Source organism: Telopea speciosissima, chromosome 6 (assembly GCF_018873765.1).
Source record: "Telopea speciosissima isolate NSW1024214 ecotype Mountain lineage chromosome 6, Tspe_v1, whole genome shotgun sequence".
NCBI lineage: Eukaryota > Viridiplantae > Streptophyta > Magnoliopsida > Proteales > Proteaceae > Telopea > Telopea speciosissima.
Window position 1 is genome coordinate 7,738,014 of NC_057921.1, and position 13,382 is coordinate 7,751,395.

Consider the following 13,382-nt stretch of genomic DNA (forward strand, 5'->3'; position numbering starts at 1 on the left):
AACAGACACGTTCAACTTATTCTCTATCAAATAAAAGGAATTCTTGTTTTCATTTGGTGCATTCTGATGTTTGGGGACCTAGTCGTAAAACTTCTCTTTCTGGCCACCATTTTAGTTCGTCTCCTTTATTGACTGTCATTCTCAAAACATAAGGGTATATCTTATGCATACAAAAAATCAGGTTTTTGCATGTTTTCAGCATTTTCATAAAATGATCCAAACTCAGTTCCAGGCTACTCTCAAAATTTTGAGAAGTGACAATGGAACTAAGTATAAGGAATCTCAATTTCAAAAATACTTTGCTAATCATGGGATTATACACCAGACTAGTTGTGTCGATACCTCGGCCCAAAATGGTGTGGCTGAAAGAAAGAACCACCACTTGTTGTAAGTGGCAAGAGCATTGATGTTCGCTCAGCAAGTTCCATCCCAATATTGAGGTGATGTTGTCCTAACTACAGCTTATCTCATTAATCGGTTACCTTCCCAAGTTCTTGATTCCCGTAGTCCAGCCGATGGTTTACTTGGGAATTCCTCCTTTGTGGTTACTCCCAAAGTGTTTGGCTATGTCTGTTATGCTAGGGATACCAAATCTCCTGGCAAACTTGAACCCCGTGGGTTACGGTGCATTTTTTTGGGTTATTCTCCTACCCAGAAAGGTTGTAAGTGTTACCATCCTCCTTCCCGTCGTACAATGGTTTGTATGGATGTCATTTTTCACAAAAACCTTTCCTATTATTCTTCCCCACCTCTTCAGGGGGAGAGTTCTAGTGAAGATGTCGTTCCTTCTCCTGAGATTCCCCCCCCCCTTTTTTGACCTCTGACTGATGACCAGCCTCCTATGGTTGCTGCCCAGCCTCCTATGGCTGCTGCCCAGCCTCTTTTGACTGTTGCCCCTTCAACCGAAGGAGATCCTTTACAAGGGGAGATCATGGAAACAAGTGGTGGTGATGTTCCTATTCAAGGGGAGCTGACTCTAGTACAGAGAACCATTAGTAAATTTCAGAAGGCCATTGACAATTCCAACATTCTCACTTATAAAAAAAGATGTTTTAGCAAAGGGCAGCTTCAATGCAATGTAGCACCAATACCTATCCAGTTACCGGTTCAGGATCTAGATCCTAATTCTCCTAGTGAGCCTTCCGCTTCCAACCTACCTATTGGCTATTGCACATCGCAAGGATACTCGGACTTGCACTCAACATCCCATATCTCGTTTTGTTTCTTATTTGTATCCTCTCTTTCTTCTGTTTCTATTCCTAAAAATTGGCAGGAAGCATCTACAGATGGAAAGTGGAAGGCAGCAACGTTGGAAGAAATGAGAGTACCGAGGAAAAATAATGCTTGGGATCTTGTGGCTCTTGCTCCAGGGAAAAAACCAGTGGGATGTAAATGGGTGTTTGTTGTCAAACAGAAGGCAGATGGAACTGTGGATCGATACAAGGCACGTCTGTGAATCTTGATGGGATCTTCATCAGTTGGATGTGAAGAATGTCTTCCTCTATGGAGAACTGGAGGAAGAGGTATATATGGACATTCTCCAGGTTTTTCGGGTATTACTACCAAGGGCAAGGTATGCAAATTGAAGCATGCTCTCTATGGGTTGAAGCAGTCACCTAAAGCTTGGTTCGGCAGGTTTAACAAGGCTATGGTTTCCCTGGGATACAAACAAAGCAATGTTGATCATACCTTGTTCATCAAAAAAGTTGGTGATAAGGTCACTATCCTCATAGTCTATCTTGATGACATTGTTGTAACCGGAAATGATGGTGATGAGATCAACAAATTGAAGCTCTTCCTTGGCCGTGAGTTTGAAATAAAAGATCTGGGAACTCTAAAATATATTCTAGGGATAGAGGTTGCCCGGTCTTCAAAGGGCATCTTTCTTTCTCAAAGAAAATCTATCCTAGATCTATTGTCTGAAACTGGGCTGCTAGGGTATCATCCTTTAGATACTCCCATGGAAGCTACTACAAGACTTAAGGAGAAAAAGGGTGAACCTATTGACAAAGGCCGTTATCAGTGATTGGTGGGCAAACTGATCTACCTCTCTTATACACGACCAGACATAGCCATTGTTGTAAGTTTAGTAAGCCAGTTTATGCATGGTCCTTATTCCTCTCATATGGAGGCAATCCTTCGCATCTTGTGATATTTGAAGTCTGCTCCAGGAAGAGGAATACTTTTATCTCCCAATGGTCATCTAAGGGTTGAAGCTTATACTGAAGCCGATTGGGCTGGCTCTACTGACAGGAAGTCCATTTCTGGCTATTGTTCTTTTATGGGTGGAAACCTTGTCGCATGGCATAGCAAGAAGCAGAATGTTGTAGCAAGGTCCACTGCTGAAGCAGAGTTCCGTGCGATGGCACAAGGAATTTGTGAACTTTTGTGGCTTAGAGGATTGTTGCAGGATATTGGTGCTGCTGTCCATCTTCCAATGATGCTACATTGTGATAATAAAGCTGCCATTAGCATTGCTCATAACCCTGTCCAGCATGATCGTACTAAGCATGTGGAAGTTGATCGACATTTCATCGAGGAGAAGCTTGAAGCCGGACTCATCTGGGTTCCCTTTGTGAAGTCTGCTAATTAGTTGACCGATGTATTCACTAAGGGATTGAGTGGCCAAGTGTTTCATCCTATTTTAGTCAAGTTGGGAATGCATGACATATATGTACCAACTTGAGGGGGAGTGTTGAATTATAGTATGGGCCAGAATACCGTGGGGGTATTCTGGACATTTTCTTCTTTATATTATGTGTACAGCCATGTCAGCTATGATAGGGGGCAAATATGTCCTTGTATTTTTGACTCCTTATTATAAATACATTTGTTGGGGCCTACCTTAGACTATCCAAGCCTTATTCTAATTCTGAATCTGTTAACAGAATGTGAGGCAGAAAAGCATCTCAACATGTCTAAATGCTGTATAATGTTTGCTCCTGAATCCAATTCCTATAGAGGATACAACAAAAGAAATGAAAACACACATGAAGGGAATGACAGTTCAGCAACCAAAAGTTACGAAATTTTGGCATGCCCACCACATTACTGTTCAAAACTTTTTCTTCCTTAAACAATGATTTTGAACACATCAATACAATTAACAAGACACCACCAAAGGGAACAAACCAATGCGCTTACAAGTTATAAACATGAAAAATAAATGAAAACAGCCAAGAGCCAAAAGTTTTACCTTGCTGATGAACTTCAGACCTGACTCCATGTTGCCCCCCAGATGCAGTTGTCCCATTTTCAGGAGGAACAACAAGTGCTCTGCATGTAGGGCAAGTATGTTGCCGCTCTAACCATGACCGGAGGCAATGCACATGAAAAAAGTGTCCACAAAGGAGCTTTTTTGCTGTCACCATCTCCTCACGACAAATAATGCATGTCACATCACCTCTGCAAATCGAACATACATATTTTCAGTCTGATTCAAGAAATAACATAATGAAAATATACGCATAAACAGCAAGTCAAATATATGACTCACGCATTCAGCTCTTCAGGTGTCGCATCTGGGAAACGGTCATTCATATTTGAAGTGATTTTACGATATCGAATATAATCAGAAACTCGAACCTTGAAGTTGCGGAAGGTCTCATAGAGTTCTCGAATTAAGTGCAATGGCACACCATAGTTCCTAAGAAACCATCCCCACAGTCAAACAAAAAGGTCACACAAGCAGACTGATAAGCATGTCGTGTAACAAGTAAAGACAAATCCAGGAAAACCACATGACCATGCATAGTTCTTTCTCAGAAGAAATTAGGATCACCATAAGATGCTGAGGAGAAATGAGATGATAATAAAGAACGCAAGACCAGCTACAAGCAATTATACTTTTCAAGATAGACAAGGAAATGCTATTACGTCATGGCAGCAGAAAAGCCTTCACCATCCCCCTCCCTCCTACTGGATCACCGCACACTCCATCTGCTCCATTTTCCATATGGCACAGAAACATTGGATGCGATTGAGGTCCTGTTGGTGTAGACTGGGCCAAGTGTAAAAATTAATTATTGAACTTCTAACCAGAGTAGCGGACCAACCCAAGGCATTTAACCAAGCAACCCCCTCCTCCAAAAAATAATCTAAATTAATAAAACCTAAACCTACTCAGGTTTTGTCAGTTTAAGTTTGCTTAGTTTGCTTTAGGTTAAATTTCTAGACCACCAAGTGAAGTCTTAGAAGGCTATCACATTAAATTCAATATGTCTTATAGTGGTGTAGATCACAACCCTTGGAAGAAGAATTTTACGGATTTGGGTTTGGTTCAGTTTTTGGGGTCAAGTTGAATATGTGGTTCAATAAGTTAGCCAAAATTTAAGTCCCCAGTTGGTTATATGTGTAATATTCCTAAATTTTGATTATAGAATTTTGATGTTTTTGTAGGAAACAGAAAAATTTAGAGATCATTCTTTTGTGATGGCCTTACGAGATTTGAGGAGACTCAATCGTCAAGGTATATTTTATATGTTCATATTTGGAGTTGGAGTTTATTTTAATGTTTAAATGGATGTTTGAATGACGTTTACTGCTTAATAATATGTGTTGGTAGAATCGTGGGCTTGAGAGAAGAAATAAAATAAAAGAATGGCTTAGAATGACTTGTATTAATGAGAGAAAGGCCGCTATATTTATAATAGAGGGAAGTTACAAATAAGATTAAGCTAGGTGATGTGGGACTAAACCCACATAGCCGATATAAGCTTAATACACTAAATAACATAAATAATACCCCAAAAAGACCAGAATACCCCCACGGTATTCTGGAGTACATTATTCTAACACTCCCCCTCAAGCTGGATTATACAAATACTAAAGGAAGAAGATCCAGCTTGAACTAAAGAAAAAAACTCTTAAAGAAAAAAAACTCTCTCCATAACAATGCTAACACTCCCCCTCAAGTTGGCGCATACAAGGTACTAATACCCAACTTGAATAAAATGGGAAAAATAAATTGTAACAGAATCCAGCTCCAAAATGAATGCAGCTCCCAAATAGATCTTCAAGAACTTGAAAAAAAGACCTTCAAACTTGGACAGACTTGATCAGCAAAACAGGACTGGAATGTTTTCCAAAAAGGCAACTTTCACCAATCTTCTATTGCTGTCCAGTGATGAATCTCTGAATTATAATCCTGAAGATAAGTAATTAGGGTAGCTGGCATATGAGTCAAGCAGCAATAAAGATCAAGCAGCGGAAACAAACAAACAACCAAACTCTAGAACCTCATACAGAATATCTTCAAACTTTAAGGCCAGGCAACCTCCCCCTTATGACAAATTTTAATCCAATAACTAAGTAGATACCCATTGGCAATGATTAAATTTCTGACCTTCTATGTTTTGCACCAAGTGTCCCTGCATGTTCTGCTCTCTGCAATGGCTACAGGTATACTGTAGGTATACCTGTATATATTCCCCCCCTCACATGTAGTGCACGTGGACATAAGAGAGATAGGGCAAAACATAACATTCTAGAATTCTACAATGGCTGCCAAGGGTAATGGAAAAAGAAGTAATGGTAAGGTAGAGAATACCAGTAACTTCCAAGGTGGTTATAGGGAATGCCAAAGATATGTTTTGGGAGGTGGTGAAGGAAAAACAGCAGTGGGATAATGATGTAGGAGTAAATTATACAACATATATAGTTCCAACCATCTTCCATCGATCAAACAAACACTTTTGATGGAAACCCCTGCAGGGGAGAAACTCCTAACTCCAATATTCAAATCTGAGAAGTATACAGATCTGATGTGAAGGAAGAAAAACACCATGCTTCAAGGCTTGAGCAATCTTCAAACAAGGTAGAACAAGTGTGCAAAACTCCAATGTATAAACTCCCACATGCGAAATAGGACTGACGAAGATATCCGGACAGTAATACAGTGAAGAAGCTTCAACAAACAGGTGGATCAGATCTGAATTAGTGAACAATGCTAGGACCAAGCTCCAAAGTAAGCTAGATATGAACCCGCAAGGCTTCACATAACTGAATAGGTTCGTAGGTGCAACCAATAATCGTGGAACACATTGTAGTACTCCCAAATTAGCTAATCTCCAGGGTAGCAGATTCGAGTCTTCCATAACGAAAGTAATTCAATCTCCAATAATAGGAAACACAGACACAATCATAGGGCAGCAGTATTCCACATAAAAGTAACAATAACACATCAGCCAGTCATGCGTACAGAAGCCAATCAATAACACCAGCCATGTAGGTAGTGAAGCTCAAAATAACCAGCAAATAGAAGATAAAGAACCAGACATATCCATAGGTAGTTGAAGCAGCCAGCCACATAGGAACCAATAAAAAAATAGATTGATAATTGAAGAAATCGAGCCATAAGTGTGAACCTGAATTTTTTCAGAAAAGAACTGATGAATGATGCTGAAATTCATGTTGAATACTCCTCTGATATGTATAAGACTCTCCTCAAAAAATTAACTTGATAGGACAACCCTAACCCTAAAATTGATTTTAGTCAGGGTTTTGGGAAACCCTGAAATTGGGATCGACATAGGGAAAGGGGGCTGTAATTGTTGATGTAGACTTGCAATAGATGCTCATCAAGGCTGCTAGACTGGAACCTCCAAGGTGAACAATCAATCTCCAGTAAGATTGAGACTTGATCTTCAAAGGGGAGAGTTTTCAAAAAATCGCAGAAACAAAGGGTAGCAACCATTGCAGGAAAAATAGACCTCCTTCAAGCCATGTATTGATGTAGGAGAGTGCTCATTTAATGGTAGAATCACCTCCAAAGCACTAGAACAGCAGCAAACATCCCTAGCCCAAATCGATTTTTATCAAGGTTTTGGAAAACCCTGAAAAGAAGAGATCGATTGGGGTAGGGGTCTTCAAAAAACTTGGATAGGTGCAATATTGAGGTCGATTGGTCCTTGAAGTGGGAGTAATCAGCCCTCCAAAAATTAGCAAAAACTGAAACCTGAAAGTTAGGGTTTTTGGCAGGTAATCAAATTAGCAGGTTAAGGAATTTTTGCTTTAGAAACAAATCCAGCCATCAGAAAGGGTCCAAACTTACGTCGAGTATGGCTTGTAGTAGTAGGGAATCACCCCCAAAAATTCAGCTGCATCAGAAAAGGGAAACCCTAAAATCAATAAAAGTCGTAAAAAACCCTGACAAGGTGAGATCGATTAGGGTTGGGGCTGGAATACTCAATAAAAGATGGAGAGAAAGAAAAAGGGAAGTTAGGGTAATAGAATAGGGTAGAAAGGGGCTGGAGAAGGGTGCATAGGGAGCTCCAATGGTGGAAGATCAGTTCTCCAAAAAATTCTGGACAGCTCCAATATCGCAGAGAAGGACTCCAGCAGGGTTTTTTAATAAAAATCGATAGAAAAGAAAGGGGGGCAGCAACTAAATCATCGATATTCTGTAGTTACCTCATTAGTGCTGCCCCTAAACAAGGTTTAAGAAAAAGAAAAAACAGAAAAAAAGAGGAAAAGCCGGGAAAAGGAGAAGGAGAGATCGATTGGAGGAAAAGAAGGGGTAAAATAGGGTTTTTCCTTCTCTCTAACCTAGATCAGACCAGCTCTGATACCATGTTGGTAGAATCGTGGGCTTGAGAGAAGAAATAAAATAAAAGAATGGCTTAGAATGACTTGTATTAATGAGAGAAAGGCCCCTCTATTTATAATAGAGGGAAGTTACAAATAAGATTAAGCTAGGCGATGTGGGACTAAACCCACATAGCCGATATAAGCTTAATACACTAAATAACATAAATAATACCCCAAAAAGACCAGAATACCCCCACGGTATTCTAGAGTACATTATTCTAACAATATGTGTATACTATTCCCCTTGCAAAACTATGTATATTTACGATATTACATTAATAATGGCATTCCCATAAATTTTGGTGTGTACTCCATATTATAAATAAGTGTTATAATGTACAAGATATTATTCTACTATTTATGGCATAGACCCTACTATTAATGGATTTATTTATAAGGTTATACACTGGTAATATGGTAGGATTAATACATAGACTTGTATAAGCATGTGCATCATATATGAATAGTGATATTTTAATTAAAGAGACATGTGCTCTAAGTTGGATAAGACTCATGTTAGCCTAGGGGTGAAACCAAGGGCTGAACCAAGTGTGCCAACTAGAGAACCAATGAGAGACTTAGTGGGGCTAGGGAGGTCCCATGTATAAAAGGAGAATGTTGTCATTTAGTTGAGAATATCTCAACATTGCGAATAGAAAAGAAAAGAGAGAAGAAGAGAAGAGGAGGAGTAATAGGATAGCTCATCCAAGCTAGAAAATCCTTGAAAGATCAAGGCGTTGAGTTAGATTTGTCAAGGGAAGGAGGTTTGGTTGACTTGGGGAGTGAAAAGAGCACATCTTCAATCATCTTGTGTTTGAAGAAGAGTTTGAGGTAAAACTACCTTAAAATCCATTTGGCTTTCAATTTAAGAGTTAAATGATGTTATGAATGGAGGTTTAGAGTAGTTTAGATGATAATGTTTGTGATCTTACATTCGAAAGATTTGAAAGGAGTGTGAGGTTTCCTCAAAAAAATGAGAGTGGTTTGAGTTTTACAAAGTGGACTTTCTTGATCTAAAGTTTGGATGATAGTTTCTTTGCATGATTTTACGTTTTTAATCATGTATTAGAGCAGACCTTGGTGCAACGGTTACATTGCTCCATTGTGGCCAAGGGGTCACGCGTTCGAGTCTCTGGAAACAGCCTCTCTGCAAAACAGGAGTAAGGTTGCGTACATTATGACCCTCCGTAGACCCCATATTGACGGGAGCCTTGTGCACTGGGTACATCCTTTTTTATTAGAGTGGATTTTGTTGATAGAATGGGTGAAAATCAAGTGCTTGAGGATTGGAAGTGAAAAACTCCCAAATTCCCCACTTTTCTTCAGCTCACCACTCTATCGAGTAGGCACTGTAGCACAACCGGCAAGCCAGCTGGCTCACTCGACGACCCAGCAAGGGATCCGGTTAATTCTGGAATTAATGTCTGTTTTCATATTTAAAACAGAGACAACTGGATCGACATCTGGTGAGTCCAGCATGGAGTCTAGTAGATAACCGGCAAGTCCGGATAGGCCATGTTAGCTTGTTTTGCTTGCTTTAGCGAGTTGAAGCAAATGGGATTGGAATCAAGGGTTCCTTGGAGTATTATAACACATGTTTGATATATTTTGACTACAGGTGAAGAGTAGCTGGACAAGCCCGAGTGTTCAAGCGTGACCAATCAATATTCTACTACATGACTGTGAGTGGGATTTACTTTGGAGCTTTCTCTCCATGTGGTGAAGGAATGCATGTGATTGATTGAATGGTTATGATTAAAGTATAATTATGTATAGTTGAATGTGAGCATTTTTTGCAACGTGACGGGTAAATTATGAATGTATTGTCGTGGTATTAAATGATGTGACATTCGAAAAATGAGATATATGAATATTGAGTTATTGCATGTATCATCATCATTGAGTGGTTTGAGTGGTGTGCACTTACTTGTGTGAATAATACTTGGGAGTACCTCACTTAGCAGGGGGAAGAGTGAGGGAATGAGATATGTGGTGAGTTATAGCGTACCTCACTTAGCAATTGAAGTTGGGGAACTTGGGAGAGGACCATTGGTGGTGTGCTACCACCTTCTCCACATCAAACTCAAGGTAGGTGGTCCATCCAATTCTGAAATTCCCAATTCCTCCTTTCTTCCTTGATTTCCAACTAAGCTTATGACTCAATCAACCTAAATCTCTTGAAATTAGTTAGATTGACCTATAAAGGCCCTAAAACCTAACTCAATTGGGGATCACCTCCAACCTCTTGTGCCTATTTGCCCTCTTTCTCAGATGGTTTGCCATGTTCATAGGGTTCTAAGAATCCTTTTGTTATTTTCTATGATTGGAACCCTTGACTTGATCATACATGCAATTGGATCAAAATGACCCTATGGCAGTACCCTTAGGTTCCCCTAAGTTAATTTGGCGAAATTGGGTTCCACGCCTGGCAAGATCCATGAGTTAGACCTCAAAAATCAAACACTATATCACCCACCGGATCCAGGCCTGTGACCCCTACGGCCAACCGGATTCAGGGCTGGTCTGAATCCGGTTGCCTCCTACTAACTCAGCTTGGATTCTAGATGGTTTAGGCTTATTCCTAGATTTATGTAGTATCTAATTCATGTTGTTTACTACCTGTTACGACTGTAATTTCCTGTTGGGTGAGGTTTATTTGGGAGTTATATCATCTACGGACTTGTACAGTCATCCAACTCCAAGTAAGGGATTTTTGACTTATTTTGAGAGTATTTCCTTACTTAATTTGCTATTTATGCTGGCTACCATTAACATGCATCAATATAGAAATATTAGTCATGTAGTTTTGTAGTTTTCTTTTGCATTAGATGAATGCATGATCATAGGTTATCATTTCATATTGCATTTGCATATCTTTACTGTGATCTATATTGATGTATTTGACGAATGATGCTAGAACTGCTTACTATACTATTTACTGTCTCATATATCATCCATGTTAGAAATGCATATGGTTAAGCTGTCATAAACCCAGTGCTACAACCATTGCAAACAAGGGTGAGGTATTGGTTAACCCATGGTAGGTCTGAAGGGTAATTCCGGAATACCATTCACTGTCCCAGGTCTGAAGAGTACTATCAAAATGAGAACAAACAGTAGGGTTACCATTGAGAGTCCGCTGGGATCCGATGTGTACATTCCGGAACTGGCGGATCTTCACCATGGTAAAGTGGTATTCTCGGGTGACGGATGTTTGGTTTACGTTTCCGGGACTGAGAATATAATACCTACTACAGTAGCACTTAAACCTCATGAGACCTAAATCTATTGTTAGTTGCATGCTTAGTTTAGGACATGCATCATAGACTATTTACATCTGCTTGTATGTTTTCCCTTACTGGGCTCAATGGAGCTCACCCCTATGGATATCCCTCTTTTTCAGATGGTATGGCTGATTCTGAGAAACCAGGAGTTGGATTTGATGCTGCTTCGGGCTTCCACACCGATGAGGGCCATGTGGTACAGGAGTTTGAAGTGCATGATGTGTCCTATGTATGCGATGCGTGTGTGTTCCTGTGATCTGGCCTGATGGAGCAGGCTATGTCCTTTTGTGTTTAGCTATTGTTTTTGTATAGTAAAGCTAATAATAGCTGGTTATACTTTTGACTTGTGTTACTTTTATAAGAACTGCATAGTTGTAATACAAGTTTCAATCTATATAAATATCAAGTTTATCACTCGGATCTTCTTATTTATTGTTGTTATAATTATTATTTATTCTCTTCCGTTGCTATTTGATTACTGTGTTATGATAAATTGTGAATGGGAGTATTGTGCTTGTGATCCTGGAGGTTGGTTGGGTGTCAGTTGGCATCCAATCACACCATGCCCTTATTAACCGGGCCGGGGTGTGACAGCCTAAGCGCTTAGGAAGGACCTCAAAACTCTTTGGAGCGCCTAGCGTGTTGACAACTATGATTCCATGTAATGAGTTACTTAGTTGTTAAGATAGATATTAAGTAGAAGTTTTTAATCTTGTTACTTTCTATTTTGCATGTAATCAATGGATCCTTTAGAAGGATTAAATCCTAAATTCTATTTTATTTGCTTTTTATTTTTCTCGTAATAGCTAACTGATGCAAGTGCACTATCTTGGACCGACCCAAACCCATTTGGGTATCCATGTAAAGATAAACCGGGTCCATGGGTTTTTTAGGTCCAGTAGGATATTTAATTTCTTTGGGTTTTTTATTAGTTGGGATTTTATCTTGTAATCTTTTATTTTAAATGGACTACTTAGTAGTAGTCCTTTCCATAATTTAGTTTTAATAGGCTAATTAATAGTAGAGTTGATTTAGGAATTTAATTTTTAGTTTTTAGTAAGCAATTAGGAGTTTATTTTCTGGGTTTTATAAATAGAGATGTAACCCAACGATGGAGAGAGATTTGAAAGGAAAAAGAAAAGAGTTTAGTTTTGTTACCAGATTGGTACAAATCATGGGTGTCACCATTCCCCCCCCCCCCCTCCCTCCTTTGTGCAATCTCTCTTTCTCTCTCTTCTTTTTCTTCTTTCATTCTTCCTATCATTTTCCCAATCTCAGGTTTTGTTCTAGCAGAATAGTGTATAACAGAGAGCTTGAGGAAACTCCTTCGGCAAAGCTGTGTCTGGTTCAATACCTTGATTGACAGAAGAGCTTTCAGAGGCGATCAGAACCCTGGAATTTCTCCCCCCAAACCCTTCTCTGTTGCGAGCAAGTAAACCAGTTGCAGATCTGGTTTCCCTTTTACCACCATATCCAGTTCTGGAGTTGGTCTTTGTGTTGGTGCTTACTTGATGATGTCTCTATGATCTGGATACAATATCGCTAAGGATTACAAACCCTTTCGTAGCTTTTGTGTGCAATCGGAGCTTGAGTTGCAGGCCTGAATCAATTGCACAGAACTTCCTTTGCCGCTGGTTCTGTTGTGCTCACAGGTTGAAGACGATCTCTATTTCCTTTGGCAAATAAACCACTTTATTTCACTTTTTCCCATTTTACCGTTTTCTTCTTCTAGTATGACTCATATCCATATTTTGTTTCTCCATTCCAAAACTACCCCTTTCACTCATAAGTTACGTTTCCTTTATTTGTTCTAGTCTTTTGTGTTTCTATTAATTACAAATCTGCCATCTCTCCTTTACAACTTCAGATTAATTACAATACTGCCACTCCAAATATAGCTTTCAGTTATTTACCATTTTGCCATTGCTCTTATAAAACCCTCAAGTTATTTATTATTTTGCCATCAACTTTGAATTTAAGTGCTCCTTTGCTTGAGTGGGTCCACAAGCAACCCAATAAAGGGTTATTCGAACCCGGGTCTGCATTATTGGATCCTTTCTAGAAGATTTCCTTTTTAGTGTTTGGTTAGCATCCAAGTAGCAAGGAGAGTTTCTATTCTTGTAATCAGTTCATTGGTTATTATAAATAGAGAGCAAAGGGCACACTAACCCACAGATTTAATGTTTTGGAAAAATAGCTCTCTGTGAGTGTGTCCACTGTAGTGAATCGGACACAACCCTTGTGGTGTGCTACAAGTGGCAACGCAAGGTGGTGAATACTTGGTTTGGGACTGTTGGTGAAGCCTTTCCCACAAACGATAGCTGGTGAAGCCTATGGTCATATTTCCTTCTTTTTTCCTTTTCTTTTCTTCCTCTTCCTTTACTGTTCTGCATAATTTCCAGCATGAATTCTTTCTCTACCGTGGCCTTCTCTTGAAAGATTTCTAACTTTTGTGTTTTATCTAATCCTTTATTGTTGTTCTTATAGTTTCCATCATCCTCCATTGCTAAG

At 39.4% G+C, this 13,382-nt stretch overlaps 1 protein-coding gene across 1 annotated transcript in view; it reads right to left on the reverse strand.

Moving 5' to 3' along the window:
* Window positions 1-3,125: 3,125 nt before the first annotated feature.
* LOC122663717 (ERAD-associated E3 ubiquitin-protein ligase HRD1A-like) overlaps window positions 3,126-13,382 on the reverse strand; it is a 29,141-nt gene continuing 18,884 nt past the window's right edge. The window contains exons 3-4 of the mRNA XM_043859348.1: window positions 3,497-3,646; window positions 3,126-3,405 (exon numbers count right to left, since the gene is read on the reverse strand). Coding sequence (XP_043715283.1) covers window positions 3,141-3,405; window positions 3,497-3,646 — 415 coding nt within the window. The 3' untranslated portion in view covers window positions 3,126-3,140. The remainder of the gene's footprint in view (window positions 3,406-3,496; window positions 3,647-13,382) is intronic.